The 21,457-nt window shown below is 37.4% G+C and overlaps 2 protein-coding genes across 2 annotated transcripts; one reads left to right on the top strand and one right to left on the bottom strand.

Annotated features, from left to right (window-relative positions):
• Window positions 1–4,314: 4,314 nt before the first annotated feature.
• Window positions 4,315–6,995, top strand: LOC121245029. The gene is made up of 5 exons (XM_041143305.1): window positions 4,315–5,205; window positions 5,290–5,347; window positions 5,439–5,522; window positions 5,624–5,759; window positions 6,167–6,995. Exons 1-5 carry the CDS (start codon window positions 4,533–4,535, stop codon window positions 6,458–6,460), a joined length of 1,245 nt encoding a protein of 414 aa, XP_040999239.1. The 5' UTR covers window positions 4,315–4,532; the 3' UTR covers window positions 6,461–6,995.
• An 11,402-nt stretch (window positions 6,996–18,397) lies between these two features.
• On the bottom strand, window positions 18,398–19,628 carry LOC121244235. Its single transcript, XM_041142255.1, has 2 exons — window positions 19,440–19,628; window positions 18,398–18,727 (listed from the first exon to the last, which is right to left on the bottom strand). The coding sequence occupies exons 1-2, from the start codon at window positions 19,626–19,628 to the stop codon at window positions 18,398–18,400; spliced, it is 519 nt and encodes a 172-aa protein (XP_040998189.1).
• Window positions 19,629–21,457: the final 1,829 nt, after the last annotated feature.

Below are 21,457 nucleotides of genomic sequence, written 5' to 3'. Positions count from 1 at the left end.
AATAAATAATTGTATGATCAACTTTATATACCTATATATCTCTCATATTTAAAAGACAAAAGAAATCTATGGACAGGTGATTCTCTAGTACTAGCTATAATTTGTTTTCACATGAGTTAAGTTTTTTCCACTTGGTATAAAAAACCAAAAAAATTGGCATGCATGCATATGTAAGTGATCTCATCTCTTTATATAAAATATTACTTCCATCAAAATTTAAGTCCCTAACTTTTATCCATGCATGCATGAATGAGACCTAAGCCGACCCGTGTTATATATTTTTTTTTTAAATTATTCTTGTAAATATATGTTCTTTTTGGCCACTAGAGAATGGACAGTAAACTATATATAATGCAAGAATTTAGGATGAATGATGGTAGGTAAGGTAAAACCTGGCTGTGGAGGGATCTAGAATTGATAAGATAATAATAGAAAAAAGTGTCTCATTCATGATCCATGCATTTCACACCTTATTCTTTTTGAGGTAATTAGAGTTGATCGGACATTTTGTCTTTTTGGGTTCCTTGTGAATGCACCTAGATGGTGTAGTATCAATTGGTTGGTAAAACCTAGCAATGATGCCACATGGGCCAAGAATAATAGTAGCAATATTGGAAGAGCAGCACTATATTTATCGAAAAAATATCCTGAATAGATATCTCGAAAAGTATATTTTATTTTTTTATTTTTATGTATTTTTTTAATCATCATAAATATTTTTAAAAAAATAAAAAATAATTTATAACATTATTAAAAAATAATTTCTTAATTATTAAATAAAAAAAATCATTCGAAACACCTTTTAGGTCCCGAAATCGAGAACCAGAGCATTTCTCATATTGGAAACAATACATGATGCATGCAGTATAAATTGGTTAAGACTTTGTTTTTTATGGTAATCCGAAATGAGTTTTTGTTTTCACAGTTAATTGTAAAATTAGTATTTGATTTACAGGATTTTACAAATTGAGATCTAGCTATCTCTTTTATCTTTTATAAAATGAAGAATTCTATGTATCAGTCACTATTCACTTTCACATTTTAAATTTATAGTTTTTTTTATAAGATACTGTATGAGTATTTTTTATAGAGTGTGGAGATATTTTTTATAGGATGTGGGATAGTGATTAATGATTGATGAAAAAAATTTTTCTTATAAAATTAATATTTAAATTTTAAAATACTCGTAATTAGATCTCTCTGTCAATCTCGCACTAATCTCGCCACGTTTCAACGTTTTCTAATGGGAGATTGACTAAAATATCTAATTGCGGATTTTTTAAAGTTTAAGCATCAATTTTGCGAAAATTGAAAACCTAAGTCTAGACTTGTAAAAATGTGAAAACTCAAGTACTAGTTTTACAATTAACCCCATTTTTTAATACATCCTTTATGATTTGAACTTTGAATAGATGGATATAAACACAATACCTTTACAAATTTATATAAAATAGAAGATGATATGCAACATTTAAAATTAAATCAACAAAAGTATTTATTTTAAATACTAGTATTTTAATAAAGTGATAATAGTCTTTAGGATTTTTCATTATAAGTTTTAAGTTTAAAAGTTAATTAAGTACACAACCCTTATTATTTAAATTGAGAGTACTATTTTTATAAAACGATATTATTTTTATAAATTATTTATAAAAATCATGTTCTTCAGTATGTGTATCAATTTCCTTAAAAGTTTTGGTTAATTACATTTTACCCTCTTAAACTTTTACTCAATTTATAATGTACCTCCAAAATTAATAATTGCATCAAAGTGGACCCGCTTATTTTCAAAACTTATCAATCCCCCCTTCCATCTACCAACACCGTCAAATGTAACGGAAAGTGTCTCCACGTGTTGCTTACATGCATAACATTCACTGTAAAAATATAATTTTCATCTAATTTATTATCATTGACCATATAAAATATAAAATAATATATGCCATCAATAATTATTAATAATTATGTAAACTAAAGAGTAAAGTCTAAGTTAGTAAGTAGTAACTATCAACATCATAAATATAATTATAGTAAAAAAAATTTAATTGATAGCATATATTATTAATTGATAGCATATATTGTTTTATATGGTTAATGATAATAAATTAGATAAAAATTATATCTTTACAGTGAATATTATACACATGAGTAGCACATGGAGGCACTTTTCGTTACATTTGACGGTGCTAATAGACGGAAGAGAGGGATTGATAAATTTTGAAAGTAAGCTAGTCCATTTTGATATAATTTTAGTTTTAGAGACACATTATAAATTGAGTGAAAATTCGAGGGGGTAAAATGTAATTAACAAGTTTCAATTAATGCTTGTAAAACATGTAATTTTCAGATTCATTCAGCATCCAACTATCAGTCAACGTTACTGTTTGTTTCTATTCTTATGACAAGCACCAAAGCTCTGTGATCTGAATTTACATTGCAGCACCAACTCTTGCTCAGTCGATTCTAACGGTACATGTGCATGCATTCCGCCTCCTCCTAAAAAAGAAAAGTAGAAAGTAAAATATATATAATGGGGGGAGGGCTAGTCTCACTTTCAAGCAAGGTTTCGTATTCTCTGACTCTTGAGAAATGAGGCCCCCCCGCTCTCTAATATTCTTGCTAATATAGCTCAGTAAAGGGGCCACATCCCAAAAATTCCAAGGATATAATAATTTCAAGCCATCATCTATTATCTACTCTCAAAGTTATGAAATCATAAGTTGTTTTAAAAGTTTAAATAGATGAAAATATGAAGATTTAGATCTCGTTTGGAAATCCATCTAATTTCAAAAATTTTCATAATTTCGTTTTCAAATATCACTCAAACATAAATATTTTTTAATTTTTTCATATAATCATTACCTAATCATTTATAAATTTTTTAAACTTTCAAACAAAACACAACAAATAATTCAGATTATTCAAATTCCTAAACAAAAATTATATTAAAAATTATATTTTAATAATATTTTAATTTTATAATATTTTTATTTAACTTTTTCTCTCTCGTTTTTCAAAACTCAATAAAATATCTTAACTCGAACTATTTCACTACTATTTACAGATTTTTCATTTCATCTTATCTCATTTCATTTCGAATATGAGTTAGATGAGTTGTAAATAGTAGTGAGATAAGTTGTAAATAGTAGTGAGATTTATGAGTTAAATTTGATAAATAATAGTGAATAGTAGTGAGATGAGTTGAAATGAGTTAAGATGGGTTGTGAATCCAAATCGGGTTTAATAATTTATATTATATTCTTAACATTCATCTCAAGATTCGAATCTAGACGACGAGGAGAAGCAGATTTAATTATTATATTCATTCGCAAAAGGTAACCCCAAAAGTAGTAGTTAGTTCGTAAGCATAAATAAGATAATATTTTCATCATACTTTAAAATATTAAATAATTAGCATTATTTATATAAATATTTATCAATTTAATAATTTGACATTCCCTGATAAAATTAGATTACCAAGTACGTATCCATACTTCAAAATCACGTAATACTTGGTCCTGAATTTTACTTACGATGGTCAACATGACATCGTTTGTAGTAGGAAAGTCTTCAGAAAAAACGATCCATTGGTTTAACAAGTTTTGAACACTTCGATTTTTTTTTTTAGATTCCAGAGTTAGGGAATTTAGTTGTGTGCGCTACTAAACCAACGGCTCAATTGTATTATTAATATATGAAAATTGGCTTATTAATTCTCTTTATGTCCTCTCTCTTATAATGTACAGGGAGAGAGTGCAAGAAAAAAAAAGCTTTGGTGAACATAAATATATGAAAAGCCACTAAAAAGTGTTATTGTAATATCTAGATTTTCTTCGACTTAAATTTTATCATCCTCAATCACATATATTATATAACATATTTAAATAATTAGTATATAATATATATAATCACTTAAAATATGTCCTAGTAAGTGTAGGCACAAAAAGCAATATGAAAAATGATATGTGCAGTTCAGGGAGTGTATGCCCAACGCACTCATTTTAAAAAAAATTAGATAAATCTAAGACTCAAAATGAAAAAAAAAATCATTTTTTTTAATAATGTTCTCTACTTTTTTTTTAAAGAAAAAATGTAAGACTTACACATTTTAAAACTGTATCTAAAATGAGCATTTGTTAAAAGAAAGTTTGGCATTAATGGCAGAAAGAAAAGAGGATGAAGTTGGTCTAAAACGGTGCCTTTTGGATCATTAAACTAGATTTAAGAATGACATGTTCTGGAACTTGAAAGGAATTCTATAATGGAGGAGGAGGTGTGTTCTGACATGTCAATTTAAAACTAGTTCTTTTCCCGGAGTTATGAAAATGGAAAGGAAGAAAGAGCATCATGCACATGGCAGACCTCAACCTCCCCCCCATGTTACAAGTTCCCTCCCTTTTATCTGTCCCCACTTTTCCCCTTTATAAAACCCCCACCTGCCTCCCCTTCCTCCTCTGCCACACATCCACCCTCAAAATCACACTCCTTCCTTCCTTCCCTGCCTTCAATTTTCCTGCCATTTCTTCTGCACCATGTGCAGCTCCAAGGCCAAAGTGACTGTTGGCATTGATGCCATTCCAACCCCCACTGTTGCTAGAATCAATGGCAGGCCGGTGCTTCAACCCACCTGTAATCTTGTTCCTAGATTGGAAAGGCGTAACTCATTGAAGAAAGCGTCCCCAACACCTTCCCCTCTGGCACCACCACCACCTCTGCCAACTTCTGCTACTAGTCCTAATACCAAGGCTTTGCTAACACCTCCTATCTCTCCAAAGTTGAAATCCCCGAGACCACCTGCAGTTAAGCGAGGGAATGACCCCAATGGCTTGAGTTTGAGTGCAGAGAAGATTGTCATCCCAAAAGTTTCCACCAAAACTCCCACTTTAGAGAGGAAGAAGTCGAAAAGTTTCAAGGGTATTATTTATGGTGATGGAGCTGCAGTGAGTTGTGTTGGGGTTTCTCCTCTTGTGGAGGCATCCTTGAGTTACTCTTCATCTTTGATCACTGAGTCTCCAGGAAGCATTGCTGCGGGGAGGAGGGAACAAATGGCTCTGATACAGGCTCAGAGAAAGATGAGAATTGCCCATTATGGAAGATCAAAGTCTGAAAAGTTTGAGAAAGTGGTTCCCTTCGATTCTTCGAGAGATATCACAACAAAAAACAGTGAAGAAGAGAAGAGATGCAGTTTTATCACTCCCAATTCAGGTATGTAAATACAATGATTCTTATTATTTTACTTTGAAAATGCTATGAGCTGTGCTGATCAATATCTTCTTTTTTCATGCACAGATCCCATCTATGTCGCTTACCATGATGAAGAATGGGGAGTTCCTGTCCATGATGACAAGTAAGCCTCTCTGTCCCTCTTTCCTCTCTCTCTCACATTCACACACACGCCCATAATATGACTGATTTCCTATCCCTTCTCTGTCAAGCAGGATGTTGCTTGAATTGTTGGTCTTAAGTGGTGCTCAGGTTGGTTCAGATTGGAGCTCAATCTTGAAAAGACGCCAAGATTTCAGGTTGGGTTCTTTCTTTCCACCAACACACACAATGGAATTAGTTTTTGTGTCATATTTTCTCGTGAGATTAACAGATACAAAACATTTTTTTCTTGATTCAGGAATGCATTTTCAGGATTTGATGCAGAAACTATTGCCAAGTTGAGTGATAAACAAATGATGTCAATTAGTTCAGAATATGGCATTGACATAAGCCGAGTTAGGGGCGTCGTCGACAACTCTAACCGAATTCTTGAGGTAATTAAACTATTAAGGCATCCTATTTCATTCTACCAGAAAAGGATAAAAAGAACAGAAAATAGTAAAAGCATCAAACCACACAAACCATTGGTCCTTTTCACTCTTCAATCTGTCTTCAGCTCCTTCTTTTCAAGACCTTATGATCGATCACACTTAAAATGCAATTTTTCCTGGTTTAAATGGACTTTCAAGTAGGAAAGGACAAATCCAAATGCGCATTGCTACAGTATCTGAATCGATTGTCAACAGCTTTTTAAACTGCCCCGATTTTAAAAAGCAGGCCCCACATGCCCAGTTAAACTCTATGCAAAATGTGAAGAAATTTTTGTCATATTATATAGCAAAAAAAGGGATTTCCACGAGTTTTCTAAACGTTTATTGTCATGCAAATTTTGCTGTCTCAGCTCAAGAAAGAGTTTGGGTCATTTGACAAGTATATCTGGGGGTTTGTCAATCACAAGCCAATCTCCACTCAATACAAAGCAGGCCACAAAATCCCTGTGAAGACATCAAAATCAGAGAGCATTAGCAAAGACATGGTGAGGAGGAACTTCAGGTTCGTTGGTCCGACTGTAGTTCATTCGTTTATGCAAGCCGCCGGCCTCACCAACGACCACCTGATCACTTGCCACAGGCACCTCCAGTGTTCCTTGATGGCAGCCACCTGCCGCGCCGCCAAAGAACCGGCTGATCTATAGACTCAAATGACATCAAAGAATAAGGAGAGAAGATAATCTAGAAGTGCTCAAAACATTAAAGTATGCAGATTGCATAGTTTGCTAACTATATTTTGGGGTTAATGGTTGTGTACATTACTGAAAAGATAGTAAGTGGATTCACTTGTGAGATGCTGTGACTTTTTTTTTTTTTTTTTTATGACATTGTGTGTATTTGAAATAGATAATTTAGAAGAGATTGATTGTTAGGGAGTAGAAGGGATAGGGATATGGGTGTGGTGCAAAGGTGGGATCAGGGGGCCAAGGAGATTGGAAGCAATGGGAAGGCAATGGCATGTGTTGGTGTCAGTTTGCTTTTTTTATTGCATGTGATCAACAAGACTTTGCATTATTTGGGTTTTCCTTTAACAGCCTGTGTGGGATAATGGTAGAGGGAAAGTAGGACCACCTTTCCTTCTATCTTGCTTTGTTTTATTGAGTTGTACTTTATTTTTCTAACTTATTTAGGTTGTGGGGAATATTTATACCCTTAATGTATCCTGTATTTGGTGTGGTTTTTCTGAGTTGTATTGATACATTTGCATGTGCTTTTATACTGTTTGCTTAATAATTTATACTTTTTAAGATGTTAACCACATAAAGATTGGTATCTTCTCCACTTACCCACTTTTCTTTTTCTTGCAAATATCCTCCCGTTTTTGGTCTTTCTTCACTCCCCCTCTCTCTCTCTCTCTCATTATCACTGCAATAAGTTAGTACATTTGAGATAAAAACAAAATCCATGCCTAAAAGTGATTTTTAGAGACGGGCTTCGTTTGGTACATAAACTCATCTGAACTCATCATTATAATTTTTTCAAATCTCAATATAAAATATAATAAATAATTCAAATTTTTTAAATTCTAAAATAAAAATAATATTAAAAAATAATATTCTAACAATATTTTATCATCTCAACTCAATTCAACATCTAAATACAGCCTTAGGTTTGGATAGCAACATACTCTCGTCTCATTTCAATATTCAAACAGCACAATTATAAACATTTTTTAATTTTAATTTTTAATTTTTTTATCTAATCATTATAAATTTTTTAAATTTTTAAATAAAATATAAAAAATAATTCAACTGAGGTCGGATGGAAATAGTCCTTTTATTTTTTGGCGTGACAACTCGACCCTAACTAACTACTATTTGGGTATAAGATTCCAGTCTTGTACAGGTGAACATGAAAGACTTGACTTTTGTTAACATCTTGACCACACTACCTCCAGATTTTAAAGCACACGGAAAAAGCCGTTACAATATAATAAAGTGATCTCTATTGAATAAAAACCATAATTTATAAAAGTAATGGACAAGTTCGTGCAAGTTTTAAATAATTTTTTTTTGTTAAAAAATAGATCTCACGAAAAAAAAAAATCACACTTTTTATGTTTTATAAAACACATCTCGATACACTACATCGAGCAAAATTAGTTGAAGTTGCAACAAATTACAACACACTAGCAAGAGATTTCGTAATAGAAAAAAGAGTAATGCTAGATATAAATTTTAAATAGATAAGTCTCATATAATCTTTTTGTAAAAATATGGGTCTCACTAATAATGAATAGTCTTCTTAGATAAGGCCACATAGGGTCGTTTGGAAATATAACTATTTTAAGATATTCTTAATTTCGTAGATTAATTTACTATAATTTATAAACTATTTATTACTATTTTTGTTACTATTCATAAATCTTCTGTAATACTCTTAGTATCTAAATGGAGTCTTACTATATTGACTAAGGTCTCACCTGTACAAGGTAACCAAAAATAAAAGTGTAAATTTTTATTTGTTAGAAAGAAAAATGTCATTACATTAAATAAAAATTTAAAAAGAGGCGCATTTTAAATATTTTCTCATGTGTGCAAACTGCAAGGCGGCAAGGCCACATGATACCAAAATAAATATATATTCAAAAAAATATAATAAAACCTCATTTTATTTAAAATTTTGAACAATATGTAATATAGTGATATATATTTCATTTTATTATAAATAAATAAAATAATATCATTTTAAATTTTACCTTAGAATTCGATTTGTCTTAAATCGCCCCTAAAGAAGAAGATAATAATAGACTATCTCTTACTCTTTTTATTATAAAAAGAGAAATAGAGAAATAAAATACATAATAAAGTTTGAAAATATAATGGAATAAAATAGAACCAAAAAAAAAAAAAAAAACTAACTAACTACTAGTAGATGGCCACCACCCGATTGGTTAGGGCATGCAAACCGCTGGGCGGTCAAAAGTGGCCACCCTATGGGTGACCCACCTTATATGAGCCACCCAAATGGGTAGCCACCTTCAGTACCCTTTTTAGGCTGCCCAAAGGGGTGGACCGGGTGGTCATCAAGGGCCTTGGTGGCCACCCCTCATTGATGGGCTTTTATTTTCCAAATTTTTTTATTATTTTTTTTTTTTAAGTATATTTTGCTCTTTATTATTTATAAATTTAATCAATTATTTTCTTAAAATTGATTTTATGAATTTTATTTTTTTTTATCATTTTTTAGGTTTCATTTTTTAGTTTTGATGTGTTTTTTTAATTAATTTAGTTTGTTAAGATAATCTACATCTTCTTATCAGTTTAAATTTTTTAGACAAACGGATAATTTTACATAATTTTTTTTTTTAATTTTAGAACTTTTAAATGGGCCAAAGAAAATATATATATATATATATATAAACCCATAATCTATCTGAAAATATAGAAAGGTTCATAAGTATAAGCTGGTTGCATTTGTGTAGTGAGGTGATCTCAAATAGTCTGCGAATAGTAGTGAAAAAGTAATAAAAAATAATGATAGAATATTGAATATTTGTAAATAGTAATTAAAAGTAGGTGAAAAGTAATAATAAAATAATGAACAGTAGTAAAGTATTCTCATCCACTACCCAAACTAGCCTGCTAGAACGTATCCATTAATATGGATAATGCAGATACTCAATCTTTAAATATTTGAATGCAAGTAGGTATTCGCTCAGATGTGGATGGAAATGGATATGCGAGTCATCTGTAGTTACACTCGAATACGGATCCAGATTTCTTAAGATGTCCTAATCCGGATACGAAAGAGTAGGCTTACAACCGAGTTGAAATACAAAAGATATATTTTAGTTACTTCAACTCTTTTGACTAGCTAGCAACTCCCCTAATGAATTTATCAGTATTTATATTTTAAAGAACTTCTTACCATATAGACAAATATGATAAAGTAATGCTAATGGTTTCAAGGACATTGGTTTAATAATCTTCAAACCACACAAGAAATTAAGCAACTAATGATGAAGATAAAAGAAAGTTGCTGATGAAGTGAAACCCTTTATAGAACTTATTAAAGATAAAATATTCAGAAGAAATCTACCCAAAAGAAACCAATCCACTGTTTAAAGAAAACATACAAGCAATACAATTACAAAACCTTTGCAATCATTCCCTTCTACAAAATCATTATGAAACCATAATCCCTAATTGAAGTGTCAAATGACCCCGACTGCTATAATAGTCAGAAGTCTCGTGATTTTTAAACTTGGTTTCTTCTATTGGAACTTAAGTGGTTGAACTCGTCCCAAATTACACTAGTAACCATATTTGTGTTTTGTGTAGTTTGCAATAAGTCCAATAGATATTTGTTTGCGAAAGCTTGAAAATCATTTTTTCCCTTTTGGCTAGTCAAAATAATTGCTCAATATATAAAGTAGCTATTTTGAAAATGAATTTCTTGCTCCTTTTTTCAGCTCTTAGGTTGATGGAGCCTCATAATTCACTAGTAGGCAATCTGAGCACATTAGACTAAAAAAAATATATTCTGCTAACATATATATATATAAATAATTCTATTTAAAAGTCTTTACATCACACACCATCTGCATGACATAATTTGATTTGAAAAATAAATTTTAAAATTTAAATCTTACAAACAAAATTAGGTCATATAGATGATGTGTAGTACTATAGACTACTCATATGTATATTACTAAAACAAAAAACCAAGTTTCGTTACTAACAAAGAAACAATGCAACATGCGAGACTCAAGTAAGATGCCAACAGATTAGAGAACAAATAAAAGCAAGATTGCACTGAATTTTGTAGAGAATGTCAAGGGTTTGAAATACGTACCTTGAATATGATCATATGGTAGGTCCCGTGATTGAAGATTGGATATGCATAGCATATGCATGTATGCAGTTTGCCAAGCTAACTTGGTACGTGTGGAGACGATGATGAAAAAAGTAAGTTTAAGGGCCATGATCATGAGGGGATTATGCAGTGCAATTGGCTTGCTAGTCCCTTTAAAACAAAGGCTTTGAAAATGAGACTCCACATTAGTAGCAAATCAAGCTTGAGGCAAAGGAAAATGGCTTTCGAGGGAGTTTTGGCAATGGTGCCAGTGATGAGAACAGTATTGAGATTCACCATCCATGGCAGGTTCTCTTTTGGGAAGCGAGGTGGGGTTAAAAGAAAACCAACGAGGTCGTGGATGAAAAAAAAAACAATTGAATTGGTCGAAAACATTAGCCCTGTGTGGGTGGAAAAGTTTATAGAAGAATAAGGAAAAAGAGTACGTTCAAAGAAGAGAATAAAATGCCTTGCTTGATAGGTGAAGTGCTGCAATAAATGGCTTAAATATTGTTGGCTTAATGAACAATATAGCCTATTCTGAACAGTGAATTTTGCTCCAAAGTATATTTTTCATTCCTCAGTATAATAAGATTCTCTGCAACTCTGTTGACATAGGTACATTACCAAACCATGTTAATTTTGTGTTATGTGATTGTTTATTCGCTTGATAGTGTCATTCCCACATTTTCTTAACAAATGGGGATGACACTTATCAAGACATAGGCAAATGAATTTTGAATTTGTTGATTTTAGCCTCGTGACATTTGGATACAAGAAAATATGTGAGATTTTAGACATCCTCTTGTGTCCAAATATCAAACTTATGTCATTTGATGGTGTGTCATTGTCGCCACTCTATGACAACCATCAATAACTATCACCATGAACCAGACATAAAGTTAAGCTTGAGCCTAAATTTTTTTATTAGAATTGAATCCATGGAATGTGACACACGTATTCCACATCCATAATGGCCTAGTTCCTATTACTCGATCCAGTAGTGAGAGAAGGTGGGAAATGCTTTTGGGCAAAGAAGAAAGCAAAAGTTCATATTTTTAATGTAAAGACGTGTATCGTAACCCCCATCCTTGAACCGCATCTTGAATTTGTAAAAGAAATAAGATAGGGTGGTTAGGTGTGTCTGGACCAGCTCCGATGCCCAGGTCAGAAGAAGGTTTTCCTGGAGAACTATAGAGAAAAGAGAGAGAGAGAGAGAGTCAGGGATGCGTACAGAGTGATTCCCCTTTCCTTTGTTAGCTTTACGCTACTTATATCCCTCATGTTGGGGTCTTGTTAGCTCAAATTGCCATATTGCCCCCATTAAATGCGGCAGTTCCTTGTCAACAATAGGATCTCCAGTCGGGATCTCATGCTCGCACTTCATACCGGTGCATTTAATGCGGCGCAACCTTTTGCCCATTACTCGAATGGGGATGCGCCGTTGCTTATGCCTATTCAGGCCTTCTTCCTATATCAGTGGGCCAAGTATGATTATGCCAGTTTTTAGGCCTTGAAGCATTATAGACATAAACCTGATCCATTCAAAGGGGAGAGGGGGGAATATTCGCTTCTAGTTACCCCGTTAATTCTTACCATGCAAACAATGGAAATTGTCCTTGCTGCCTCCATGATGTTTCCGTACCCCCACGACCAACACCCATGACAGTTTGTGATCATGAGCCTAGGGCAGCATGCGACACCTCATTTTCTACGCTCACCCATAGGACGGGAGTTATGAACCTTGTGCCTGACACCCCACTTATATTGACACCTGTCACTACTTCAACTGTCCTATAGGCTTAGAGGGCCTATTTAAACCAACGAACTCAAGTAGCCAATCTTTCCCTGCCTATATTATCTTCTCTCCTCTCTTGTTGACTCGTCTTTCAACTGCTCAAACCCTAGGACATGGCCCCTAGGAATGCTTCCCGTCCCTCATCCCGAGATTCACATTCGCTGCGTCCCGAAGCCCCCCTTTAGGGTTTGGGGCATCTATCCCACGACGTCTCCCAATATTTTAAGGGATACCACTGGTGAGCATCTATCTCTCGCCCAAATATGTATGTTGTGTGTGATTCATTCGAGATATTAGACTACATTATCTTGGAGATCTCGGGACCCAGCCAGAGGGCCATGGACTATGAGGGGTTCACTGAGAAAATGGCTTTGTTCTCTATGATGTTCTCAAACGGGTAGCGACTTCCTTTGTGCAGCCCTGTTCAGGATTTTATGGACTTTGTTGGGCTAGCCCCGGCGCAACTTCACCCTAATGCGTGGAGTATATTGATGTCATGCTGCATCTTTTGGTGCATGGTGCTGGGTGTGAAGGATGAGGAGTATCCTGACCTGACAGCTAGGGAGTTCTTATACACCCATCAAATTCAGGACCGTGAGGGCAACGTGTGTAGTTTTAGATCCCGACCCAAATTTCTGGTAGGCCACCACGAACAACGATTCTCCCACATCAAGTATTGGTTCAAGAAGTTCTTCTTTGTGTCGAGAGAAGGTTTGGAATTCCCCGTCCAGGCCGTGTGGGGAGTTGTCCTTGACGACAAGGAGTTCACGATAAACTCGTCTACCCCACGAGCGTGCACACATCGGGAGGGTTTATGCCTACTAGAAAGGCACTAGGAGGAGGTTTGGAGTGAGGCTCTACTGCCAAGGTGAACATCGAACGGTTTGTAGTAATGCCTAACCAATTGAGTGTTTCTGGCTGCAACTTCCTAATGGAGACATTTGATTTTCATGGTGAGAAGAGGCGCAACAGTCTTGTCGCAGAGGATAAGAGAAAAAGGAATCGCGTCGAGACTAAATGGGGGTTGTCGAACTCCACTGGTAGCTAGGGGGAAGGGTTTCTTCCCGCCCTTGAAGCTCAAGTTAAACTCCACGAGCTCAGCCCGTCTTGTCGATTAGGGCATTGCCTCAACTAGCACAACAAGCTAAGCAAACAAGGAGGGTGATGAGTGTACTCTAAATACCCTATTATTGGAATAAAATACTAAAATGTGAATAGAAATCATAAAAATTAACTTGTATTCTTGAATTGAGTTTCTATTTACTTTGGGATACTCTTAAGCAGATTTTTATGTTTAATTTTAGGGTTTATAAAAGAGCATGTCAAAATCCAGTCAAATTCAAAGAAGGACTTTCAATTGGGTAAGACGTTGTTCCAACCTAAGAACTTTTAACGAGTATAGGACTCTGCAAATAAGGATAATGATGAGTTTGAGAGTAATTCAGATCAGAGTCCAAAATGTGCTAGGAGATAGCCTGGATATACTTTAGTATTTTAATCGTAACTTTCCACTCACATATCGGATTGATGTGATTCTTAATTAATTGGAAAGTTATATTAAAGGGCTACAAATATGTCTCTATTAAGGATTTCTAAATTCGAACTCTTAAAGTGCGTACATGGCTGCCAAGATAAATCCTAAAATTTAGGCGATTTTTTATGCAGGAATTATGAAGACATTAGGGTTTCTTTCCTACTATATTTAAGTATATCATTAGCACGAAATTGGGGAGTTTTGGAAGGGAGGAGGTACAGTTCTAGAGAAGAGAAAAATATCATTTTTATCTTTTAGTTCTTCTATGGAGAATTAAATCTTGGGTACAGCCTATGGCGAAAATTGATTAGTGAAAATACTTCGACTATATTTCAATTCATAGATTAAGTTTTATTGTTTAAGATTCTAGAATTTAATTCTCTATTTGTTTTGGATATTATAAGTTTGAGACAATTATATTAAATCTTGTTATGATTTGATTTTGTTGAGTTATAGGATTATGAATATATAATTGTGACTTAAACAGGCTTTTCATACCATTGATGTGATCTTTTGCTGCATTATTGTTTGTGAACATAGTGTTGTCTCTAGATTTGATATTCATTTTTATATATGAAAACCGTGGTTTGTAAAAGGAGAATAGATTCTAGAATTAAATTTGAGAAAGTAGATGAATCTAATGTCATATCTTCCGATTAAGAATTTAGTGCTATAATTCTTAATTGTGTATGTTGTTTAGATTGAAAAAGTCAGAGTATTGGATTCGGTTGATTAAAGCTCAAAGCTTTACTTGCCTTATTATCCGTGCCCTAATCTCATTTTAAATGCGTGCTTTATGTAGAACTTTCAGATTCTTGTCATATTATAATTTGATCTTTTCTTTTAAGCTTACGTCTTGTTGTGTTTCTTCCGACTCCCTGTGGATCGATACCTTGAACTATACTATAACACCGCGTATAATTTGGGCGTAATCAGAGGGCGATGGCTCAGCATAGCCCATCCTCCCCAAATGACGTTCAAGCCGTCATGGAGCAAGTAGAGGTCGATTTCGCAGCAGCGATGGGAGTCGACTGCCCAACTCCCTTCTCGAGGGGTGATTTGACACAAGAGCTCCTACCCCGCCGGGCGATTAGGATTAGTCCATGGTGTCTGACCAGGTAGAGCGAAAGCTCAATATGGCCTTCTTCGTGACCTTCATATACCTCGTCTCGGTGGGTTCATTCGCTATTGGTGTCCTTTTCAAGGGTGTAGATGAGACATCTTCAGCTATGACCACAGTTGAGGCAACGGGGGAATCGTTTGGGGGAGAACTTTCCCCATTCACTCCCCTCAATGGCGTCTGGAGGCGAAACCCTCCACTTTTTGCTCGGCTTCTCTCCAACCCATCTAAGTGAGCTAGTGGGGCCAGGGCGTGTCCCTCGGGGAAAAGGACAAGGCACATCAAGATTTTCTGTAGTTGGCCCGAGCATAGGCGATGCCTAGGCGAAAGCCATTCGAGACACAACTGCTTGCTCAAAGGGCTATTTTCCCTGGTAAGCTTCTTTCACAGGATATCAATCACCTGGCGGCTTGGATTGATGATGGGAGGGCTGACTTAGAATTGGAGGTTTGTGGGCTACGAGCCTTTGCGACCAAACCTAAGAAGAAGTACTCAAGGCCTGGACGAAAAGAAACTATGGGATGGAAGCTCTCATCAACAGGTTTTGGAGGTGGCACAAGGAGTAGAGGGGGGTGCTCCCACCTTCGCGAAAGGGATAAGGAGATAGGGCACCACCATCTTAAGTTCAAGATGCTAGTCAAGAAGCGAGATGCCAATAGGGAGAGGCTATCCCGCCAGGAGGTCGAGCTGCTGGAGTTAAGAGAGTTTTGCTGGGAGCATGACAGAGTTGTCTTGGAGGTTAAGAAATCCTTCTAGGACTTGGAAATGTAGGGTGCTCGGGGAGAGACAGTGGCTCGAGGAGGAGATCAGATCTCGGGATTGGTTTCTTGCGGGACTTAACGACTCCCTTAGACGGAGTAGGGAAGAGATTGGATCCCGAGACGGACAACTCGAGGCCCTAAGATCCAAGTTGACCTCGACCAGGGGTGAGATCGTTGCCTGTGACCTTAGGGTTGCTTCCTTAGAGGCCTAGTTGACCTCGTCTCAAGGAAACCTGTTGCTGATGTCTCCTCAGTTAACAATGGTTAGTACTGTCCACAATAGGGCTTGGGGCTATGGTTATCAGGACGACTTGGAAAAGATGTGAGACATTGTTCTTGAGAACTCTGAGGTCAACCTCCTTTAACTCGACTTAAAGTCCCTACGTCCCAATAATTCCTCGCTCTAGTTCCTTGATTTCTTGGGCTGTGATTTGATGCCCAATGCTTTCCCATCCCCGACACCTCATCCCTAATTTGTTAATAATGCCTGTATACATGCTTTTCTTTATTATTTTATAGCACTACCATGTTTGCTACCCCACCTTGGCATGGGGAATTTTGTACTTGGTTGCACTTCGAACGCATAATGAACGTGATTCTTAACATACATAACTGTTGATTGTTCTTTGCAAGTACATGTTCAAGTTTTTTTCCTACCTATTGTCATTTTTGTAATTCTATGTTTTTCATCTCGACCTGACTTAGGGCTCGATTGAGTCTCCTTCGTTGCAGGGTGTTTCTCGCAAGTGTGTTTGTCCCCCATTGGGGTTTGACATGGGTTGGGGTCTTCGATCGAACCAGTTGCGAGCGTTGCACGTGCACTGGATGGCGAGGAGAGAATGAGACACTTGGGAGATGTGTTCCCTCCTATAATCGTCGGGATGCGAGTACGGAGCATCAGCTTAGATAATTACGCGGGTGAAGGACTCGACTACGCTGGATGACGAGGAGAGACTGGGACACTTGTGAAAGGTATTACCTCCTATAATCGGTGGGGTGTGAGCACGAAGTATCAACTTAGATAACCAGGTGGGAAATGAACTCGGCTGCGTTGGGTGACGAGGAAAGACTATGACACTTGGGAGAGGTGTTTCCTTCTATAATCGTCGGGGTGCGAGCGCAGAGCATCAGATTAGATAACCAGGCGGGAGATAGACTCGACTGCGCTAGGTGGCCAGGAGAGACTGAGACACTTGGGAGATGTGTTCCCTCCTATAATCACCAGGGTACTAGTACAGAGCATCAATTTAGATAACAAGGCGGGAGATTAACTTGTCCGGGCTAGGTGGCGAGGAGAGACTGGGACACTTGGGAGAGGTGCTCCCTCCTATAATTGTTGGGGTACGAGCGCAAAACATGAACCTAGATAGCCAGGCTGGAGATGGACTCGACTGCTCTGGGTGGTGAGGAAAGACTAGAAAACTTGGGAGAGGTGTTCCCTCCTATAATCACCAGGGTGCGAGCTTGGAGCATCGGCTTAGATACCCAAACGAGAGATGGACTTGACCGTGCAGGGTGGCAAGAAGAGACTGGGATGCTTGGGAGATGTGTTCCTTTCTATAATCGTCGAGGTGCAAGCACAAAATATCGGCTTAGATAACCAGGCAGGAGATAGACTCGATTTTGCTGGGAGGTGAGAAGAGACTGTGACACTTGGGAGAGGTGTTTCCTTCTATAATTTCCACGGTGCAAGTGCAAAACATCGACTTAGATAGCCAGATGGGAGATGGACTCGACCGCACTGGATGGCGAGGAGAGACTGAGACATTTGGGAGAGGTGTTCCCTCCTATAATTGCCACGGTACTAGCGTGGAGCATCGGTTTAGATAACCAGGCGGGAGATGGATTCAACCGCTCTGGGTGGCGAGGAGAAACTGGGACATTTGGGAGAGGTGTTCTCTTCTATAATCACCACGGTGCAAGCATGGAGCGTCGACTTAGATAACCAGGCGGGAGATGGACTCAATCGCGTTGGTTGGCGAGAAGAGACTGTGACACTTGGGAGAGGCATTCTCTCCTATAATCGCCGGGGTGTGAGCGCGAAGCATCAGATTAGATAGTTCCTATGACATGTTAGTAATAAGGTAATGATAAAAACATTTTCAGTGAAATATTTTACTTACACGACTAGATGAGAATGTCTCCCATTTAGGGAAACTTTCATACAAAATATGTTTGACATTCTACGGGCACGACAACTCATTTCCTTCAGAATCATTAAGCTAGTAGGTTCTAGGTCGATGGCAAGCTATGACCACGTATGGCCCTTCCTATTTTGGATCAAGCTTCCTTTCTTCCTAGGAGGTCACTCATGTCTTCTTAAGCACCTAATGTTCTTCTTTGAAGGACCGCAGTTTGACTCTTCGGTTAAAGTATTGTTCTGTTTTTCTCTTGCCAGTCGTCACCTTTACCTCGGCCTCGTCTCTCCTCTCTTCCATTAAGTCCAAATTTATACGTAGATCTTCTTCATTTGTTTCTTCTTTGAAATAGACTCTGAAGCTCGACATACCTACCTCCACTAGGTGACCCATACAACTCTGGTGACTGTTGCCCATGGTAGCTCCATGGGTCTCAATCGTGGTCGCATATAGTTAGCGCATGTCCTTTCAGGGGATTCACTCGATGGCAAAGCCTTAAATGGTCGCACTCTTTCCACACCTGTTGCAGATAGAGATGGAGTCTTTCGATCTTCGCCACATATTTCCCTTTCACCTGATTCACAACAACCTTGGAGTCTGCCATCACCTTCACATTTGTCACACCCAGGGTCCTCAAGATGGCAAGACCTACTAGTAAAGCCTCATATTCTGCTTCATTGTTGGTAGTTTTGAACTCGAGCATTATCAGGTAGTAGGTCTCACAGCCTTCGTCGGGGATCATATGTACTCCTGCACCTCCTTTCTGGCACGACAATCGATAAATGTAGATGTGCCACTAGTTGCCTTCTGGTGGGGTGGGTGCATCTCTAGAGGGTCCAGTAATCTCTAAAACAAAGTTTACTAGGGCTTGCCTTTTGATGGTTGTCTGGGGGACATAGTCGATGTCGAACTCACTTAGCCCAAATTACTAATTAACTAGGCACCCAGACGTGTTTGAGCATTGAAGAACCTTCTTTAGCAACGTTTTCGTAAGAACTTTTATCAGATGCACTTGAAAGTAAGGCCTTAGTTGGCGGGCAGCTACCATTAGTGAAAACGCTAATAGCTCCATCAGTGGATATCTCGGCTCCGTTCCTTTTAACACCCTGCCGGTGTAGTAAACAAGCCTTTGCGTCTTGCCCTCCTCCCTAATTTGTGCTGTGGAGAAGGCAACAGTCGTGACCGATAGATAGAGATATAAGATCTCTCCCGAAATGGTTTGGCTTAGAAGGGGCTAGTTAGCGAGGTATTCCTTAAGCCGAATAAATGCCTCTTCGCAATCGTCATTCCACTCAGGAACTTTCTGCAACACTTGGAAGAATGACAAGCATTTGTCAGTTGACTTGGAAACAAACTGGTTTAGAGCCACAATTCTACCCCATAAGCCTTTGTACTTCGTTGATGGTGTGAGGGGACTTCATGTTGATCACGGCCTGAATATTTTATGGATTAGCTTTGATGTATCTTTCTGAGACCTTGAATCTGAGAAACTTTCCCGACTCTACCCCGAAAGTGTACTTTGTTGGATTGAGTTCCATCCTGTACTTCTTGAGGACCGCAAAGGCCTCTTGTAGATCGTCGAGATGCCCCTTGGGCTCCTTGCTTTTGACGAGCAGATCATCGATGTATACTTCCACCTTACAACCGATTTGATCCTTGAACATTCGGCTAACTAACCTCTAGTATGTGGTGGCTCTGCGTTTCTTAGCACCAAAAAACATTACCACGTAACAGTATATGCCTCGGTTTATAATGTAAGTAGTCTTTTCTTCGTCTTTAGGGCTTATCTGGATTTGGTTGTATCTGGAGTAGGCATCCATAAAACTCAGCATTTTGTGCCCAACTGTTGAGTCAATGATTAGGTTGATGCATGGCAATGGGAAGCTGTCCTTTGGGCATGCCTTGTTCAAGTCGGTGAAGTTGACTCACATCCTCCACTTGCCATTTGACTTTCAAACTAGGACCACATTGGAAAGACATTTTGGGTAATGGGCTTCATGGATAAACCCCGCGGCAAGTAGCCGATCTTCCTCATCTACTATTGTAATGTATTTCTCTGCGCTGAAGCTCTGCCATTCGGGGTTCACACTTAGGAGGTGTTCGATCACGTCGCTGTCGATCTCGGGCATGTCTTTGTGGCTCCAGGCGAATACATCTTGTTGTTCAGCAAGGAACCATATTAGTCGTGACGTGACCTCATCTCATGACTTATCTTTGTTCCTAACCTCACCCTCATTTCTGGTTGCATGGTGTCCAATGATACTAGCTCGAGGGGTTCGTCAGCCTCTCTCGCTTCAGATTCCGCTCTTTCCGAGTCTCCACCTCCCAATCGATGAGTTTGGGTGGTGGAGGTAGTGCTTGCAAGGTGCCTGTGATAGTTGTCACAGGCATCTCCGCTTCAATATTATCAAGCTTATCCTCTTTCAAAGCTGACCTTGTCTTTGGTTCCTCTAACCCTACTGGTACTGGCGCGTCCTCCTGGGTGGCTAGGGCGGTTTCTTGTACATGGGCCATTCAAGAGTGGGTTGTAGCTGGCTCACACAGACACGTTGATGATGTTAGACTGAAAACAACAATCTCACAGACGGTGTCAACTGTTAAGACGTGTTTCTAACCACCAACCTTGAACCACGCCCTGAACTTGTAAAAGAAATAAGATGATGGTGGTTGAGTGTGTCCGAGACACCTCCAATGCCCAAGTCAAAAGACGATTCCTATAGGAGAACCAGAGAGAATAGAGAGTGAGAGAGAGAGAGAGAGAGTCAGAAATGCATACTGAGTGATTCCCCTTTAATTTGTCAGCTTTACACTACTTATATCCTTCCTGTTGGGGTCTTGTAAACTCAGATTGCCATATAGTTCCTTGTCGGCAATTCCTTGTCGGTAATAGAATTTCCAGGCAGGATCTCATGCTCGCATTCCATGCTGGCACATTTAATGCGGTGCAGCCTTTTGCCCATTACTTGGATGGGGATGCGCCATCACTTATGCCCTTACCGGCCTTCTTCTCGTGACCATTGTCCAAGTTCAATTATCCTAATTTCAAAGGAGGACTGGGGGAGGGGGGAATATTCCCTTCCACCTAGCAAATCTCTAAGGGGATATTTGGAGATAATTTTCATCTCATCTCATTTTCTTCCCCAACATAATTTAAATATAAGTACTTTTAAATTAATCATTTCAACTTTTTCAAACTAATAATTATAACTTTCACAAACTTCTAAACAAAAAACTAAAAGTAATTCAACTTTTTCAAGTCTTAAAACAAAAATAATATTAAAAAATTATACTCTAATAATATTTTTACTTTATAATATTTTTTATTCAATTTTTTCTCTTTCTTTTCCCAAAACCAAATAAATACTTAACTCAAACTATCTCACTACTATTTACAAACCATTTTACTACTATTTACAAAATTATCATCTCATCTCATTCTCAAGCATCCCCTGTGGGATTGTGGGTGGCGATGAGAAATTGTCTTCCTTTTCAT

Source organism: Juglans microcarpa x Juglans regia, chromosome 8S, assembly GCF_004785595.1.
Source record: "Juglans microcarpa x Juglans regia isolate MS1-56 chromosome 8S, Jm3101_v1.0, whole genome shotgun sequence".
NCBI classification, from domain to species: domain Eukaryota; kingdom Viridiplantae; phylum Streptophyta; class Magnoliopsida; order Fagales; family Juglandaceae; genus Juglans; species Juglans microcarpa x Juglans regia.
Note: the sequence above shows the minus strand (reverse complement) of the source record. Positions and strands in the feature narration are given on the sequence as shown.

Coding starts and splice junctions, on each gene's coding strand:
- LOC121245029 (XM_041143305.1), top strand. CDS start 4,533: ATGTGCAGCTCCAAGGCCAAAGTGACTGTTGGCATTGATGCCATTCCA. Junction 5,523..5,623: donor AAAAGACGCCAAGATTTCAG/GTTGGGTTCTTT, acceptor TTCTTGATTCAG/GAATGCATTTTCAGGATTTG. Junction 5,760..6,166: donor ACTCTAACCGAATTCTTGAG/GTAATTAAACTA, acceptor TTGCTGTCTCAG/CTCAAGAAAGAGTTTGGGTC.
- LOC121244235 (XM_041142255.1), bottom strand. CDS start 19,628: ATGTTCAAGGATCAAATCGGTTGTAAGGTGGAAGTATACATCGATGAT. Junction 18,728..19,439: donor GAAAGTTTCTCAGATTCAAG/GTCTCAGAAAGA, acceptor TTGTCGTGCCAG/AAAGGAGGTGCAGGAGTACA.